The sequence below is a fragment of the Polychytrium aggregatum genome (assembly GCF_025602895.1).
Source record: "Polychytrium aggregatum strain JEL109 chromosome Unknown BJ171scaffold_10, whole genome shotgun sequence".
Lineage (NCBI taxonomy): Eukaryota > Fungi > Chytridiomycota > Chytridiomycetes > Polychytriales > Polychytrium > Polychytrium aggregatum.
Genome location: NW_026516212.1, coordinates 692923 through 710197, shown reverse-complemented (window position 1 = coordinate 710197; position 17275 = coordinate 692923). Strand labels below are relative to the sequence as shown.

The following is a 17275-nucleotide window of genomic DNA, read 5'->3' as shown; positions in this document are numbered from 1 at the left end:
GGAATGTGGGCCGGGTTTGCTCGGATTGTATTCGAACTCAGCCAAGACAGCACCTTCAGGCGCAGCCCGCTCCCTCTCTCCCCTCCCCTCCGCACCCGGCTCCAGGACGGAAAGCAACGGACAGCAATCCTCCGGGCTGTGGCTCAATGGTCCTCGGCGGCTTCGGCGGGGGCGATGTGCTTGGTCTTGGGGCCGTCCTTGAGCAGCAGATCGATGTGCGAGCCATCGTTGAGCAGCTGGTAGATGGGCGATTCGTGGACATGCCCCACCAGCTTGACTTTCTGGCTGTGGGTCAGATGCGCCCCAATGAGATCGACCTTGAGCTCGATGCGATGCGATTTGTGGTGGTCCTGGGTCTCGCTGTCCAGCAGTATGTCGAGGAAGTAGCGTGCGGGTGAGCCAGTTGCGAGGATACCCATGGCCATCGAACTTCAGTCATTCCACACCACACCTCCCATCGACCGGCTTCTGCCTCACGCGACTGACCGAGAGGGAATCGTCTCCAGGTCGGCTGTCACTACAATGTGGTCGACCGGGGGTAGCTTGGCGTCCTGCTCGCAGTGCTGGCGGAGCGTATGCGACACGGAGGCTGCCAGAGCACCGACCAGGTACTCTTGAGACGTCGGGGACTGTCGATCGGAGCCCGAGACGGCCGAGACCGAGAAGCGGAAAGAATGGCTTGAGCATTTGCATGGCGTCGAGCAGCGTTGTTGTATCAAGAGCGTCGTTGTATCAAGAGCATTGGGAAGAGCCAGGGCATTGAGAGGCATTGAGGTGTTGGAGGCATCAGGGCATTGAGAAGCAAGAATGGTTCAGCACAAGAAGCAAGCAATAGGTGGCATCCGCATCTGCTGCATAGAGTCTGCTAGTCGGATTGCATACTCAGCCGTGCTCGACTGGACCTCGAGCGCCCGTCCACCGCCGTCTCGGGCGGTTGCGCCGACGGTCCTGTGGATGGGCTTCTTGCCGTGGTCGTTCAGGGCGGTGGCCGAGGCGGTCAGCCAACGCACCGCCATCGATGGCAACGGCCTCTGCAGGGAACACAGCGAGCGACGAATAGCGAGCATAGATGGAGTTGAGATGGTTGTGGATATCGTCTAGGTCCGAGCGGGAAAAGAAGGTCGTGAAGAACAGGAGGCAGAGGTCGGAGCAAACCGGGCGGCCTGATTGCCTCGTATCTGCCCGCAGTCATCCTGACGAGCGCCGACCTGCCTTCGGCACTCAGCCCGCCCCTGGGTCCTGGGTCCTGGGTCTCCGCTCAGGTCTTTGACGGATCGCAACTCTTCTGGCGCGCACTGCCCGAAATGCAGATGGAGCCCGTGCGGCCAGCGACCCAGCAGCGTCTCCACCAGATGTGCCGGCGACCTGGGACCTGCACCCACGGGTCTTCTCGCTCGTGTGCCAAGTCCCGGCAGAGCCGGCAGAGGCCATCCACCCGCACGAGGGCATACCGGCAGCACAGCAGCGTATGATGTGGTGATATTGTATGAGTGATGGAGACCGGGATGCACGGGAGCTGGTCCGTCGAGTCTCAGTCCCAGATGCAGCCCGAGATATGCAGTGCGAGATGCGACGATTATCGGGCAACTTCAAGCCTGCTCCGGTGATGCCGGAGCAACTTTTGTGGACAGACAGACGGTTTCTTCCGGAAGCGGCATGGTGAATTTGTCCTTGCCGACCAACCAATACGACCGCACCTTGACCTGGGGCGTTGAGAGAGCAATTAGCAGCATCAGTGCTCTATCTGCACAGCACCAGTGATTCGCCCGCACACCGCTAGCTCTCCATCGACACCCTGGAACTGCTTTCTTACATCTGCCGGGCGGTCCGTGCGGCACACCAGCTCGTACGAGCCGTCGCGCTGCAGCAGCTTGTATGTTGTTTCGCTGACTTGGATGCGCATCGGCTGGCCGCTGGATTCCATGCGCGAAGCATCTGCGGTTGTGCTTCCCTGCAGACCCGCAGTTAGCACCAGTGCTTGGTTAGTGAGAGGTCCTCAGTGTGTAAAGCGGATTTCAGAGCACTCGGTACTTACAAACAAGCAGTATCTGTTTGCAGAGACCGGGGCAGCGAGTCAGCCAGGTTTCTCGATGTAGACAGGCAGTTCGCCTCACTACACTCCAGCACTGCATTCAGACCCCTCGACAGCTTTCGGCGTCTCTCTGGCCACTCAGTCTCACCTTGGCATTTTGAGTCCAACGACGCCGGCAACGACCGGGCCAGAGTGCATGCCGATCCGCATGCGCAACTTGAGCTCGGGGCGATCCGGCAGGCTAAAGGTGCTGATCGCCGACAGCAAGTGAAGGGCCATGTCGGCGATTTCGCACGCATGGCGGTCGTTGTTGCGGTGCGGCACACCAGAGGCAACCATGTACGAGTCGCCGATGGTCTCGACCTTGTATGCATCGTATTTGCTGATGATCTGATGGGTAACGGCCGGTCAGCGTGCATTCTCCTTCGGCGAGCCATGCAGGACAGTCCACCCCATTGCATGGCGGGTGCCACTTACTCCGTCGAATGTGGTGTAGAGCGAGTTGAGCAGCTGCACCATCTGCATCGGCGTGCTCTTGGAGCTGATCTCGGTGAAGCCACAGATGTCCGAGTAGAACACTGTCACCTGATCAAATGCCTCCGGAACAATGGGCTGTCCGGCCATCAGCTGCACCTGGATGGCGGGAGGCAGCATCTGACTGAGAATGTCGTCGGCCTTGGCTCTGGAGATGTCGAGCTCCTTGAGGAGGACTTCGAGCTCGCGCTGCTTCTGCTCGTCCTTGGCACGCTGCTCATCTTCCAAGCGAACCTCCTCCGTGAGGTCGCGGATGATGCCGGTGAACAGATGGGCGCCCTCCTGGATATCGAGATGGTGCAGGCATAGGTTATGTGCAGCGCAAAGTCAGTAAATGCGATCAAGAAGTCGCAGAGAGCGGCCCAAGCAGCGCCCTCGAGACGCAATCGAGATCCCACCTCATTCACTTCCGACACAGATATATGAACCGGGAAAATGGTGCCGTCTTTCTTCCGGCCAAAGGCTCGTCGGCCCGTCCCGATGATTCGGGCGACACCCGTCGTCATGTAGTTGTGCAGGAAACTGTCGTGCACCGCGGCAATCTCCGGAGGCGCAAGGATCTTGACGTTGGCCCCAGTGATTTCCTCGGTGGTGAAGCCAAACATCTTTTCCGCTGCACTATTGGACAGAACCCAGAGCCAGTGAGTTACTCGGCTCTGAACAGAACAAGTCGCGGCCCAAGACTCGTTCACCCGCTGGCCAGCCGTTCATCCAAACGCCACCAACAGCCGCAGCGTCCGAGCATACCAGTTGAAGCGAGTGATCTGACCCTTCGGCGTGATGTTGACGATGCCGTCGATGACGGTGGCCAGAACCGAATTGAGCACTCGTCGCTCGACGAGCATCTTGGCTTCGGCGTCGTGCACAGAGGCCTCCATCTGCACCTCCTTGGCCTGGATGCCCAGGAGGGCCTCCATGTTCTGGGTATGAACCTCGATGAGCTCGCGCATCTCGCAGGACTGGTTTTCCTCCAGCTCGCGGCGCCGGGACGATATCAAGGTCTCCAATCGACCGAGCTCGCTCCGCTGCATGTCCTTCAAGGCCGCGATGGCGTCGCGATGCTTGACACCGAGCTTGCGGATGACATCGTTGGCGTTCGACATGAGTTCGTCGCGATCCTCTCGTTCGTTGTCGTCAATCTCGCTGTGGCCGTCGTTGCTGTAGGTTCCGGTGGAGCGGCCGCTCCGGCCTCCGGACATGCTTGCTGTCTCGGACTGAATCTCGTCGTCCAGCCCAGAGGAAAGTGTTGCACGGCTGTGCATTCCAGGCTCGTTGCCGTGGATCACGCTACCAGACGACGAGTCGGAGGGACGTACGGAGCGGAGACTGCGTCCGAAGCAATCAGGTTACGGGTTAGGAAGGACGGCATAGATTTGCAACAGGTCGGTAGTGCGCTGTAACCGTGGCTCGACCTGTACACTCACCGCTGCTCTTGCTGGATACGGAGCTGCCGCAATTGATCGCGATGTCCAGAGGCAAGTCGCTTCATATCGATGACGTGACGAGCCTCCAAGGTGGCGAGCTTGGTCTGCTCTCGATGTGCGATAAGTCGCTCCTTTTCGGCGTGCAGCTCAATGACCTGGGTGGCCATCAGCTCGCACACGCCCTTGACATGCATGGATTTGAGGTTGTGGGTATCTTCGTACGACTGGAACTCCAAGTCGAAGGCTTCCTTGGCGTGCTGGAGCTCCATTTGCTGGATCTCGCGCAGTTGGTCGGCAAGACGCTTGTCAAGAGCCTTTTGGTGGGTCATGCGGACCTGGAACTTTTTTTGCATGGTTCTCTTGATTTCGTCCTGCAAACGGAGGAGCCAGCATTTAGTGCATTGTTGGTTCACTGTTGGTTCACTGTTGGTTCATTGAGCGTATAGCTCGTGCATCGCTCGTCACCGTGGCGGCGACATGTTCATCAGCCAGCATTTGCCCAGGGCCAACCAGAGCACTCTCACGCCGGGTGATAGCGGTTCATTACACCTGGGATAAGACCTGGCCTCTTGAACACGCTTTCTCGCATACCCACGCATGCTCGGATGCAATCCTGCTGGCCCTCATCTCGCACGCTCCCTACGCCGATTCACTTGCATCCGATGCACCCAGCGCATCGAAACACGCAGCTCTCGTCGCAACTGACCCGTTCGTGCGCGTATTGCATTCCGTCAATCATCTTCTCGTACTGGATCTTGCGGTCCTGCGCGGCGTAGAGCTGGCGGCGCTGCTTGTCGTGCTTGTTCTCGAGGTAAGCGAGGAGGGCATCGAACTGAGTGCGCTTCATGGTCAGAGTCGACTTGACCCGAGCGGCCTCCTTGGAAGCGGCCTCCTGCTCCATGATGATGGCGTCGCGTCGCTTCATGTCTCGGATAGTCTGTCGCTGCAGCTTCTTGGCCTTCTTGCGGGCATCTCGCGCAGCAATGAACTTTTGGAAGGCAAGCTTCTTCTCGGCGATTTCGTCTTGCTGCAGCTTCTTGAGGTGCGAGATCTCGGCATCGTGGCGGTGCATCAGATAGGCCTCCTCCTCCTTGCGCAGGACCTCGTTCTCGGCGCCTTTCATACCTTCTTCGATCTTGAGGGCATCTGTCCTCATCTGATCAAAGATTTTGCTACCCTGATTTACCACGGACATGATGATGCAGAGACTCTCGTGTGGGAAACTGGGGGATCGTGGCTGGTCAGGAACGTCGCGCGCCTCTACGGCTGTAATGTGGCGGATATAGGATGCGATGCGGGCAGGAAGTTGAGGAAAGGGGAGCAGCTATGCAGAGGACAAAACGGCAAAGGCAGGGGAGCTAGAGGACGAAGGAGATTCTTTGAGCGGCAGCGGCAGCGGCAGCGTCGTTGTGGTGTGGACCCGCTCGCCATAGCTGTCGCTGCAAGGAGACGTAATCGCCGGGTGGCCACTCGGGGGGCGATTGGGCCAATCTAACGACGTGAGCCACCCGAAAATGAGAGCGCTGATCGAGACTGCAGCACATCTTGCCAAGCCGGTGCGCAAAGAGGAGGTGTGCAATGGTGAAAGCCGACATAGCAGCGACGGCGGTGAGTGCCGCAGGAAGCATGGTCATCGGCCACCGCCGCAAGCCATTCGAAAGCACAGGGGCGCGAATGATCTCGAAAAGGCGGTCGATGTTGGGTGGTATTGGAGAGGGTCATCTGGGATGCACTATCGCCACTCTTGATAGCATCGTCTGCTTCTGCAACGTCACTTGTAGCGGCGTCACCAATATCGACCAAGCGTCGCCAATCGTGTCCATTGCTGCTCCGATTCGCATACCGCCAATGAGCTCCGGCGATGTCATCCATGACAGATCGCTTGGGTGGCCCGGTCACATGTTCATGGGTTCTTTGCCCATGTCCATCGCTCCGCCCATTTGTTGTTCGTTTGGCGGCTCACCCTCCATCTCCGTCGATCTGCACCATCCCGCCACGTCTGGCGGTCTTACTGCTCCTCGTCGACACCGAGACTCTCCGAGCTCGGCGATGATTGCTGCTGCTCTGTCCGGGGCCCTCCATTCTATCTAAAATGTCGCATCTGCCTCGGCCCCCTGCCCTGTGCTCTCTCCCGCCCAAGGTCAAGGGCGACGTCAAGTTCTGGCTGTCGGTATCGCTGCCATCTGGGATCCAACTCGACAACCCGCATGCATTCAACTCACCCGGCCTTCGAATCAACTGGTGGGGCGACGATCAGCCCGGCGTCGTCCTGTTTCCCCACTCTGCCGCCCGCCAGTCACTCATCCCCCTATCGCACTCGAGGCGGGCAGCAAGCGATCATGCCGTCTCATCCAGCCGGGCTGCCCCAAGCACCGTCCGGTTCCCTGTTCGATCGTCCCGGAAGCAGCTTGGCGCCTATCTCCGCGATATGGGTCCGTTTGTCCTCGCCTTCGTGAGCAACCGCTCGGTCGTGGGCCGAGTTGTCATCGGCGACCTCGCTCCCCTGACAAACTCGGCCTCGGAATCCCCAGAGATCGGCGGGCGCTATCCGATCCACATCGACGGCCATGGCGGCGCTCCGATCCGAGCCGTGGGGTCGGTTCAGATCACTTTTGGCCTGGAAAAAGTCGACTGCCGCAGCAACACTACCACCACGACAGCGGGCTCCCCAGCAAAGATCGGGCAGCCTTCCGTCGCCTTGGCTCCTCCCTTTGCTCGTCCTGAGATCCACCCGAAGGAACACTCGCAAGTCGATTCATCTGCTGAAGCCTTGGCCCCGAGCGATGCTACAGTCGTTCTGCCCACGGCATTTGCTTCGCAGTCTCCAAAACCGCCAATGCCAATGCCGTCGCCGCCTCCGATAAGCACCCATCCCGGCCGGACTGGAGCGAACCCGAGCACGCAAAACTACGACATTTCGCTCCTGGATGACGCCTCTACAGAAGAATCGCCATCTTTCATGTTCGACCACCTCTTAGAGCGAGCCCACAAGTTGCAGAGTGCCTTGAAGCTCACTCTCGACGACAAATCCGCCAGCGGCGGACTGGACGCCTCTTCATCAACTGCCATCAAATCAACTGGTATGGCTGGGCTTGCTGATGGCCCCTCTGTCTTTCTCATACACAGCTGGATGTCCCTGGGCTTGTGAGCATCCGATGCAAGCCAGTTTGCCCTAGCATCGTTTCCAAGAGTGTTCGCTGATTTGCTAGCTGCAGTCACTCCCAACACTCACTATATCCATGAAATCGGCAGCAGACCAGCCAGAAGCAGCCGAAGTGACAGCGCAGTTGAACACTAGCAAGGTCTCTGGGCTGCTCGATCAAGAGGGATCAGATCGGGGCTCCTCAGGTGTCGGCGACATCTACGATCTGCTGTCCGACGGATCCGACCAACTCTCGGACGACGACCTGATCATCAATGCCCTCAATTCTACCCTGCACCAGCGAAGCCAGCTCCCAGGGTCTTCGGCCCGCAGTGTCCTTGACAATTCACTCCTCGACGACGCCCTCTCGGACCTGAGCACTCTGTCCTCAGAGGCCGAGTCTATCCCACGGGTTTTGCCGGTCCAGTCGCAAGGGTCTGACCCAACAACCATGTACTACGAGCTGAGGCTGACGCTGCACGGGATTCGCTTTGCAGAGTACTTTACTCTACCCTCCTGCACGCTTTATATCGATTGTGTATTCCCGAGTACCAACCGGGATCCATCCTCGCTCGAGAAGCCTGTCTCGGACAGGATCGTGGCTCAGTACGTACACCTTACACAGCAACGGAGCCATCGTCTGTTCCCCGGTGCTCAGAGCGACACATCCACGACGTCAATCCCGGTAAACCACAGTCTCTGCCGCCATCTGCAACTCGAAGCAGCCTTTGTGGAGAGCTACATGGCGCGGCCACTCAAGATACACATCGAAACCCGATCGCCACAGCCGGCAGCATCCCGCTCCTCGTCCAAAGAGGGGACCAAGCTAAAGAAAGGATCCGAGCTTGGCTCGCCTGTGCTGTTCGGAGAGCTGCCTCTCTGGACAGTATTCAAGACTCCGCTGTCCAAATGGAAGGGGCCTGTGCCTCTGTATCGCAACGAGTCTCCAAAGCAGGGATCGCCCCTAAGATTCTCGGTCCTTGACTCGGACAACACGACATCGAGCCGCCGCATTGTGCGCACGGTTGTTGGCCAAATAGACATCGAGATTTCTCTCAGATCCACCGGCGATGAAGAAGCTGCCTCGGTCGACGATAGCTGTGTGAATAGCTCCAACCGAAGCCCGATGCTCCGTCAACGCGGACCCGAACTTGCTCTGGCGGGGCACCGACCAGCCACAACTGCGATCAAGCCTCTGCTCTCGACCTATCTCAACCTTGTGTTCTCAACCGCCCGTGCGATGGCGATTCCTGCGAATGCCGCGGCAACGCTGCACCTCAGCATGCGGCTGTTCTCTTCGACAGCGGTGATCCAAAGCCCGCCTGTTCCCTGGCAGCAACCCGTCACTCTCGAGACCGGAGACGTCAATCTCAAGTCGACTCATTTTGACTTTACATACACTCTTCCAGTATCGCTGCATCATGAGGCTATGCGCGCCTATATCGATCACCCCGTGATTGTCGAGGTATGGCTCACGGATCTATCGGAGCCTCCGACGCCCCTTGGCCGCGTCCCAAGGCTGCTCGGAGTTGTGAAGCTGCCGGTCCACTACTTGTTCCGCGTGCACTTGGACAACTCCTCCGACGCTCCCCAAAACGCCGGCAACCTTATACCAGAATCAGAGTACGCCGTCGTCGACTTGCTCTCGGGTCAGTCCATGGGCTGGATCAAAGCAACGATCGTGCTTGGCACGCTCCGGCAAATCCAGCAACTGACTGGGAGGGATTTGGTTCGCAGCGCCAGCCCTCTACGTGCTGCCGCAGAGGACATGCCGGAGCGAACCACGGCCTCTCCTCAACTCGACACTGTCCGGGCCAACTTTGGCATGCTGAACCTGCGACAAAGTCCCGAGCCGCGACCCAGCACATCAGAACAGGGCGCCAAAGAGCATGGACCCCAGCTCGAAGTTTCACTGGTGGCTGTCATCCACCGGGCTTGCGGTCTCCGTGCCCTTCTGCAGGCACACGTAAATAGTCAGCCATCCCGAGACCCGGAGTCTGAGTCTGCGTTTACTGACGATGGCGAGTCCTTTGGCCCTCTGGACTATGCCCTTGAAGTCGGCGCCAATTCATTTGTGCGGCTCAAGCTGTGCCCGCCCTACGCTCTTACGCTCCGATCTCCAGACGGGGATGCTCGGCACTCAAAGGCCTCGTTTGCGGTCCTGGGCACGCCCGTCGTGGTCGAGTCGTTTACTCCCATGTTTAACTACCAAGGTATCGTCAATCTGACAGGAATCGGGCCAGACTTTATCGAATGGATCCAGAACGGCGGAGAAGCAAGCGGAGAGGTCTGGCACCGGATACCGCGGCAAGATCTGCCTCACAACGACTCCTCGGCCGACATATTACTCGGAACGTTCAAGATTCCCATGCTGGATCTGGCCAAGAAGAGCCAGGGTATCGATTCGGTCTGGCTGGCTGTTGAGGCAGCGCAAGACACGGCCATGCAGTCCAGTGTCGACTCGGCAGTGCAAATCTCACTGCGATTGCTGTCGGCCGTGCCCGGAGCGCTTCAGAAGCGCGATGGTGTCGATAGATTGCCGCTTCGGACCCCGTGGTGGTGCAAGATGAGCATGGTGCTCGACCGTGCTCGCTTCGTGCTGGGAGAGCCCGGGACTGTGGCTTCACGCAGCCTGCTCGAGACCCAGTGGGGCACATATGCAAGGTGGATCTATCCCAAGGCGCGTAGAACCGACAGCGATGTCGATATCGATCGAGTCCACGAGTACACGTCTCTGACTCCCATCGGCAGCGCCGGGGCAAATGGCATCTGCCTGAGTATGCTGGACTACTGCAAGGAAATCGACCTGGAAATGAACGCAGTGACCATTCAGGCCTTTTTCGAGTCTAAAATCGAGATTGAGGTCTGGATGCAGCGCTGCCAGTCAACAGCGATGTCCACTGCGGCCGAACCTCAAGTGGGCGATCGCTTTATTGGATGCGCCGTGATCGATGTTTCCGACATGATTGCAGAGCTACAGCGACAGCACAGCAACATGAAGGGTCAAATCATTGCATCATCGCCGCTTGTCTCGCGTGGATCGTACCCACTTATTGATCCCAGCAGTGCCGACCTGAAGGGCTCGAGAATTGCAGTGAAGCTGTCCTTCTCACTCATCAGGCCCAGCACAAAGGCGCCAAAGCCTGCCCAGCCAACACAATACCCCAGCCCATCTCCTCGGCCTCGAAGCACCGGTCACGAGATACTCTCTCAGAGCCCTCGATTCAAGGATCGCACAGCAAATGGGGAGCATGAGCGAGGGAGCCACACTCAAGCGGCATCACCAATCCTAAGCACCAGCAGCCTTGCATCCGAGGCGGCGGCGCCCGATACTGCTTTGGAACTCGCACGAAGCCCTCTCCAGCCACCGGTTCCGGCTTCCTTCAAGCCCCCGAACTCCGAAAACGCTTCCTTGTATACCGCAAGCTCACTCCAGTTCAGCAATGACAAGCCGGCGCTTACGATCCTTCGCGAACAGCGGCTCGATGCGGGCTATGTTGCAGCCGTTGATCGGCAATCGCGCACGTCAACACACACGGACGAGTCCCACATATCCAATGCTCTGTCACCGCTTGTACCGGGCAGGGCTTTTAACGGCGGTGCTCTTACGGATGAAGTCGTTGGACTGCTCCGCCATACTCCTCTTGTCGCCGCTGTGGAGAACCAGATCCGGGACGCTTCGTCGACGAGATCCAGTGCCGCGGCGATGGGCGCTAATCCGCCCACCGATGGGATAGACGGGCCTGCACTGGTCCGACTGCCTCTGTTGCAGAAGGACACTGGAGATCCAAACGAGATGCTCGATCCGATCTCGGCCACCCAGCTCAGCCCACCACAGGCGAGTGGGTCGCTGATTGACTCCTCGCGCTTCAAGATTCCCGGCGAAACTCACAAGCAGCGAAGCAGTCCAGTCATGCCCCTCGTTGCTGACATGGGTGCTTCCCAAGGCACGCAGCTCGATCGCAGCGAGACAAGTTCCGCTCAGGTACGTCTTCAATGAAAGGCAAGAAATCACCTCCGATATACATCGTGCGCCACTCACAGCCATGACTTTCTCTTGCATCTAGCCTTGCACGTCAATCCTTTCCGCTGAAGCCGAGTGCGAACTGCAACCAAGTCGAGCTGTGGCCCCACTGGCATCGGCGCATATGAGCGATGCCCGAGACGGACGAGAGGAAGACCAGCCTGAACTCGGTGACGACTCGAAGCGAATCTACAATGCCAACATCTCCACGACAGACCTTTCTATCCTTCGCGAGTCGCTATCGTTTGACGTGCTCGTTATTCAAGCCCGGCATCTGAACTGCGAATCCGATGAGTGGCCGATCTCCACAGAGCGAGCCCGGACCAGCCTTGCGCCATCATCTAGCCCGACGGTGTTTGTGACCTTCCAGTGGACCGAGTTTGGGCAGGTCCACACATTTCGCACTGGCCGTGCTGCAGCAAGCTCGCCAATCTTCCGATACGAAATGACGCTTCAATCAACCCTTCACGAAGTTGAATGGATGTGCACCTGTCCCGACTCGGAACCATGCAGCTGCGGCACAACTACTCACAGCGATAACAACGACACAAGCGATAGCGAAGGCGACTATGGCGATGACAATGGCTTGGGGCATAGCGGAGATGGTTACGGATTCGATCTCAACAAGCATGGCAGTATCGCTTTCCAAGTATGGTGCTCCTCCAGGCTCGGCAGCCCTGATTTCCGGCAGCAAAACCCGCTCAGTCCCAGTGATACCCCGAGTTATCTGATCGGGTGTGCCACAGTGTCCCTCAACGGGATTCTTGATCACGGACGACAGAGCGTGGGTGGATGGATCCAAATTGTCGACCCCGACGGATTCTCGCGCGGACAGCTGCTAGTTCGCATTCAGCTGAAGCACGATATTGGTGCAATTGTGACGAAACGACAGCGCCGAAAGGCAGCCAAGGCTCAGCGGTCGCCCGTCGAGGTCGCAGCTTTAGTCTCTCTTGAATCCGAACGAAGCAGCCCCCTTGGTGAAGCGAGGGCTCTCGACCATGGGAACGCGCTTCTGGGTGGCGATCGACTCAGAACAGACGAGCAAGCGAAAGCATCGCCAAGCTGCCTTCCCGGATATATCCAGAGTTTGCAGCAGAGCTATGGATCGGACAATCCAGCCACCTCGCTGGCGCATGATTCGAGCGCATTTAGGGCTCTCGCTGATAATCCGGAGGATCCAGAAGATCATGCGACCGAGAAAACGGCTGTCCACCGCCACCATGTCCATGAAACCGCGCAGCCGCAAGATGTCTCTGCCCTAGGAGCTGCGGCATGCTCGCCGATTTCGCCCACCCCACTGGAGTGCGAGCCGCTTCTGCAGCTGTCTGACCTGATGCTGCGCCCGGCTGATGGCAAAGATCTGAAGCCACTGCCTGCTGCGCTTCCCGCGGAGTTGGAGGTGAGTGTGTTGGTCTGTCGTCCGATTGCCTCCGCTGGCACCAACATAGATCTGGCAACATCTCAGCCCGAAGCGACTGGCAGTCAAGTGACCACGTGCGTTGTATGTTTGACGGATTCTCTTACCACTCCTTACGAATGGCAACAGAGTTTGAAGTACGACGCAGTCAGCAGCCCTGTTGCTGACGCCAGCGGTGGCAATGAAAGGCGCAGTACCGTGAACTCACTGGAGGCGGAATCCACAGGACTGCTAAGCAAAAGTCCGCCACCGAGACTTGAGCCGAACAGCGAGATACAAACGGTGGAGTTTAGAGACCCAGTCCATGAACAGCTTCGGAATGAAGTCTCTCGCCAGGAACAGCTGACTCTCCCAAGCAACGGAGACGCCTCGGATAGATCCACAGTCACTCCAATCCTGGTCCCAGATCCACACGACCTCGATGCAGATGCGAGACATCCAGTCTCCGCCGCTCGGAGCCCAGATGCCGTTTCCCAGCGACTGGCTGCGAGTACTCATACCTCTGATTCAGGCGCTCAAGCAACTGCCATCCAACCAATATCCCTGTGTGTCGGATCCTCCGCGACTCAGAGCAACACGGATGCCAAGGCGACCGTATTTGTCGATACCGGGGCCGACGGCGTCTCTCCCCTTTGTGCCGGTACGCCTTCCTCATCAACGATCCCAAGCGATAGCACTCAAGCCCATCTCTCCATGATATATGCATCGCTGCCGTCCGATGCGGTGACCAGCCCCTTCACCAGTGACCGAATCATTGTCGAACACGCCAGCGACTCCGGCGATGGCGAGGATCAGAGCACCAATCGGATACATCGTCGACAGGGCATACTGGGTTCAACGCAGGCAAGGCTGCTACTGTCGACACCCACAGGCCGCCGTCCATTTACGCAATCCCACCGAACTGCCGAGGCACAGAGTCATCCTCGACGCGACCAACCATATATCCAAGGCGAGCTTGGAGACGACGATCGCGACAGCAGCCCGGATACCGACGATAACGACCGTGCTCGGAGCGACAGCGGCAGTGATGGTGGCAGTAATGGCGGCAGTGATGGCGGCAGTGATGGTGACAGTGATAGCGACAACGAAAATTATGCGATTCTGTTTCGCCGCCGCATGCGCTCCGCAGCAGAGCGAAAATTGTCGAGCCCACCCTCGCTCGCTTCCTCGATTTCGAGCCTGACCTCTGGAGCTTACGACATCCAGCCAGTGTCGCTTGGAAAGGCGGCAATCCTGTCTCGTCTGCGGGCAAAGTACGATCATGGTGAAGTCCGTGCCAAGTGGAAGACGCCAATGGATCTCCCAAAGGAGCGCCCATCTCAACGCATAGTTCGTGAAAGTGTCGATCAGGATCCCGAGCATTCGGATCGTCGTGCAGGCGAGCACGATGCCAGACGAGACATCGAGCGACTCCGGCGCATCTTTTTCGGCTCCAAGGAGCTGTGAAGATGCCTTGCTGATGGTCCTGAGGATATGATTTCGCATTCCGGCAGCATCAGGGGTCGTATATGGAACTGCGGCCGACGAATCTGCCATATCCTTGGCGGCATCAGCGTCAGTTGGACCAACAGGTTTAATGCAATCTGCTTCTGGGACAAATACACCGTGTGATAGATTCATACCCCCGCCTATCGTCTCATCGGCATGGCTCGCTCTTGAGCCAGGTTTTGATTGATGCATATCCATCCCCTTCGCAATGACGGCCCCCCAGCCAGCCAAGTGGATTACACTCTGCAAGACGAAGGATCTATCTGGCATAGCGGGAAAGTCGCTTCCCACATGCGAATGGTGACGATATATTCGTCTGCAAGCCGCCGAGTGCTCCCCCACTCATACACCGGGCGTGAATGGCAGATCAGTCGTATTTGCGGAGTGTGTTCCTCCAGGCTTCATCCAGCGACGGCCCGAGTGGGTCGACAAGCTTTGGCGTGACATGTTTGTCGGCAGAGGATCGTTCGCAACTCTGTCGGCGCGAGCGACTGTCACCATGCCTTTTCTTGGGTGAAATGGGTCTGAGAAGCTCCGCCAAGTGCGAGCTGGTGCAAGAATCGCTCGAGAGTGACCTGGTGCGAGTCGGAGGATGCTGCCGCAGCACCAGCTCAATCTCGTCATCCAGCGATGTGCGGCGATTCGACTGTGGCTTTCGAGACGGTAGCTCTGGAGCAAAGGTCTTGGGCCGCAAGCCATTATTGGCGACTGCCGGATCAACGCGGAGGGTCTCGAGATTGAAGCTGTCAGAGAAGGTCGAGTCGACTCGGCTGCGTTGCGGATTGCCCGGGAGGGTGCTGTCTGATCGAGTGACGGCATTGGCAGCGCTGCGGTCTCGGGCCGAACCAGGAATGCCGTCGAGTTGGTTGCGGTCCCTTGGATTCGATGTCGGGGCCGCATAGGAGTAGTCGTCTTTGGGCCTCAGCGGGCTGGACGACACTGCGCTGGGTCGAGAAGACAGGACAGGCTGTGCTTGGGACACCGATCCGAAGGCTTGCGACGGGTCTGTCGGGGCCGCTGTGCCCTGTGGGAAAGCCTGCCCCAACGAAGTATCCCATGGGCCAGCTCCAGCATCGGCTGCAGCCTCGGGCTGCACTGAACGGGAAGTCGACTTTGGTGGGCTGCCGACCTTGCCCATGTCGATCTGGCGCTCGTATCGGGAAAGGGTTTGGTTCATTTCCTCGAGCATCAGAGCTTGTTTCTGGATCAGTAGCTCGCGGTCCTTCCCCTCGACCAGGAGTCGCTTGAGCGCGGAGCGAAGATGGCTCGACTCCTTCTCCTTCTCCTCGAGCCTCCCCATGAGCTCGCAGATGACATCCTCGCGACTCTGCTGCTTCGTCTCGAGCCCCGAGATCCGCCATCGGAGCACATCACACTCGTCGGCAACCTTCTTCTCCCTGTCGCTGCGAAACCTGATGATGGAGTCGATCTGTGCAAGATCGTCTTGCACAAATCGACCCAGCTCCACGATCCACTCGCGAAGCTTCTCGCTCTCGTGTTTGGAGCCATTGATGGTCTCGATTGCGAGCTTGAGACTGAACAGCGTTCGTTCGGTTTCCTGGAGGACCTCTCCAAAGGTGTGTCCGCGGTCGATGCCCTTGCGGATGCGACTCATTCGCTTTTGATACTTGACCAGGATATTTTCGATCGAAGCCATCCGACTCTCGTATTCCTCGTAGTAATTGGACATTTTCATGGACTTGTCCTGCGTTGTACCCATAGCGTTAGTTACCTGTCGATATCCATGGCTCCTGCCAAGCGTCCGCTCCCCTTTATCGAAGACACTCGTGCTCGTGGAGACATGCTCACCTGTAAGTCATGCTGGAGATTCAAAACCTCTTTGGGCAGTGTGGCGTTGCATCGGTGAAGCAAAAAACAGGCAGGGTCAGGATCGGAGTGACTGCCGAACAGTGGGTGGGACACTCCCAACGATCGCGTGTCTGCGGAGCATCCTCGGAGTATCTCGACACAAAGTGGATGTGCTCCGCAAAGCCAACAGCGGACATCTAGAGATATTTCCACACGAGCACGCATTCAGCAACTGCACACTCTTTCTGCAGCAAGTCAGGGGAGCAGACCCCATTGTGGTCCAGATGGCGATCAGACCACCTACGCGCTCGAATCTCGTCAAAGGCATAGCGGCCAGCACTGCGCGAGCGCCTCCTCGAGCGCTCTGTCCTGGCCTGTGGTGTCTCTCTTGATGCAGATGCAGAGCGGGGTCTGCCACGGATATCGGGCTCTGCTGTCCAGCTGCAGTGTGAGTCGACAGAGTCACGGCGGCGTCTTGTGCCGATGCTTGAGGATCGCTGCCGCGTGGCTGCAGCCGAGGAGGCCCTGGGAAGGTCAGCGTCAAAGGAGCCCGATCCTCCGACATCGCTGTAGTATCGGTCGCGGCTTTGACTTCGAGAAGGACGTCGAAGCGCAGAAGGCTTTGTGTTGCGACTTTGGCCAGAGCCGTATTCATTCCCGGCGAGAGAACTCCTGCTGCTGCCGCTTCCAAGTCCATCGCTGCCTTCACCAGCCCTGGTGCGGGACTTTGATCGACGGCGTCGCGCCTCTATGCGAGCTTGGGTGTGCTTGCCACCGTATATCGCGGCCGACGTCGAGTTGGTCATGAGCAAGGATGGAGACGGGCGAAAACGGGGTGGGGATGCGTGTCGATGGGCGTTAGGCAGCGGGCAAAGGCTTGGATAAAGAGCCGGATGAGTGCAATGCGACGGATGGGCAATAGGTTCCGATCTCGCCCGTTGAAAGACAGTGCGAGCTGGAATCCTCGAAGCAACGCAAGCTACGAGCGTGGGAAACGGGTGATGCAAGTGGCGAGCAAACTGGCAAGCGAAAGGAGCCCTGCTCCCAGGATGGTCCTTCCGTTCAGGCCGGCCCTTGACTGCAAGGATCGGATTGGCAGGGAGACACCGATGCTGCGACCTGAGCATTGGCTGCATATTGGCAGCTCATCGTCTCTCCCGAGCTCGCGAAGCAATGGCCAGCCTGTTGCGGGACAGTCGCGGCCAGCCGTCCCCAATCAGGACCGGGAGGGCCATGCCATCCCGGAAGTCTGCGTTGCCAGCGCAAGCACTCGAAGGCCCGGGCAGCAAGCTTTGCGATGATGATTGTGTATTGCCAACGATTGAATTGGATACTATCCGCTACGCCTGCCTGATTTCGGCCGGATTGGAAACCCCGCACTATCGGGCAGAGGGCAGTGCATGGC

General features: G+C 58.4%; 4 protein-coding genes across 4 annotated transcripts; 1 reads left to right on the top strand and 3 right to left on the bottom strand.

Moving 5' to 3' along the window:
* Nucleotides 1-4: 4 nt before the first annotated feature.
* On the bottom strand, nucleotides 5-1391 carry BJ171DRAFT_496618 (uncharacterized protein). The gene is made up of 3 exons (XM_053110213.1): nucleotides 883-1391; nucleotides 487-678; nucleotides 5-360 (listed from the first exon to the last, which is right to left on the bottom strand). Exons 1-3 carry the CDS (start codon nucleotides 1065-1067, stop codon nucleotides 144-146), a joined length of 594 nt encoding a protein of 197 aa, XP_052968783.1. The 5' UTR covers nucleotides 1068-1391; the 3' UTR covers nucleotides 5-143.
* Nucleotides 1392-1463: 72 nt separating this feature from the next.
* BJ171DRAFT_440208 (adenylate and guanylate cyclase catalytic domain-containing protein) lies at nucleotides 1464-5158 on the bottom strand. The gene is made up of 9 exons (XM_053108046.1): nucleotides 4697-5158; nucleotides 3991-4361; nucleotides 3314-3892; nucleotides 2965-3184; nucleotides 2510-2848; nucleotides 2181-2422; nucleotides 2036-2048; nucleotides 1814-1951; nucleotides 1464-1703 (listed from the first exon to the last, which is right to left on the bottom strand). The coding sequence occupies exons 1-9, from the start codon at nucleotides 5144-5146 to the stop codon at nucleotides 1590-1592; spliced, it is 2466 nt and encodes an 821-aa protein (XP_052968782.1). The 5' UTR covers nucleotides 5147-5158; the 3' UTR covers nucleotides 1464-1589.
* An 804-nt stretch (nucleotides 5159-5962) lies between these two features.
* On the top strand, nucleotides 5963-14194 carry BJ171DRAFT_496614 (uncharacterized protein). The gene is made up of 4 exons (XM_053110212.1): nucleotides 5963-7070; nucleotides 7243-11117; nucleotides 11200-12555; nucleotides 12703-14194. Exons 1-4 carry the CDS (start codon nucleotides 6083-6085, stop codon nucleotides 14017-14019), a joined length of 7536 nt encoding a protein of 2511 aa, XP_052968781.1. The 5' UTR covers nucleotides 5963-6082; the 3' UTR covers nucleotides 14020-14194.
* A 234-nt stretch (nucleotides 14195-14428) lies between these two features.
* BJ171DRAFT_473208 (uncharacterized protein) lies at nucleotides 14429-15781 on the bottom strand (the record flags this gene model as incomplete). The annotated part of the gene is made up of 1 exon (XM_053108689.1): nucleotides 14429-15781. The coding sequence occupies one exon, from the start codon at nucleotides 15779-15781 to the stop codon at nucleotides 14429-14431; it is 1353 nt and encodes a 450-aa protein (XP_052968780.1).
* Between the last annotated feature and the right edge of the window lie 1494 nt (nucleotides 15782-17275).

What these genes read in the sequence shown, in the direction of transcription:
- BJ171DRAFT_496618 (XM_053110213.1), bottom strand. Translation starts at nt 1,067, where the DNA reads ATGCTCGCTATTCGTCGCTCGCTGTGTTCCCTGCAGAGGCCGTTGCCA. An exon ending in GTCCAGTCGAGCACGGCTGA is followed by an intron (nt 679 to 882) that starts GTATGCAATCCG and finishes CAAATGCTCAAG; the next exon opens with CCATTCTTTCCGCTTCTCGG. An exon ending in CTGGAGACGATTCCCTCTCG is followed by an intron (nt 361 to 486) that starts GTCAGTCGCGTG and finishes ACTGCTGGACAG; the next exon opens with CGAGACCCAGGACCACCACA.
- BJ171DRAFT_440208 (XM_053108046.1), bottom strand. Translation starts at nt 5,146, where the DNA reads ATGAGGACAGATGCCCTCAAGATCGAAGAAGGTATGAAAGGCGCCGAG. An exon ending in CGTATCCAGCAAGAGCAGCG is followed by an intron (nt 3,893 to 3,990) that starts GTGAGTGTACAG and finishes CTTCGGACGCAG; the next exon opens with TCTCCGCTCCGTACGTCCCT. An exon ending in TCTACACCACATTCGACGGA is followed by an intron (nt 2,423 to 2,509) that starts GTAAGTGGCACC and finishes GTTACCCATCAG; the next exon opens with ATCATCAGCAAATACGATGC.
- BJ171DRAFT_496614 (XM_053110212.1), top strand. Translation starts at nt 6,083, where the DNA reads ATGTCGCATCTGCCTCGGCCCCCTGCCCTGTGCTCTCTCCCGCCCAAG. An exon ending in GCGAGACAAGTTCCGCTCAG is followed by an intron (nt 11,118 to 11,199) that starts GTACGTCTTCAA and finishes TCTTGCATCTAG; the next exon opens with CCTTGCACGTCAATCCTTTC. An exon ending in CGCTTCCCGCGGAGTTGGAG is followed by an intron (nt 12,556 to 12,702) that starts GTGAGTGTGTTG and finishes GAATGGCAACAG; the next exon opens with AGTTTGAAGTACGACGCAGT.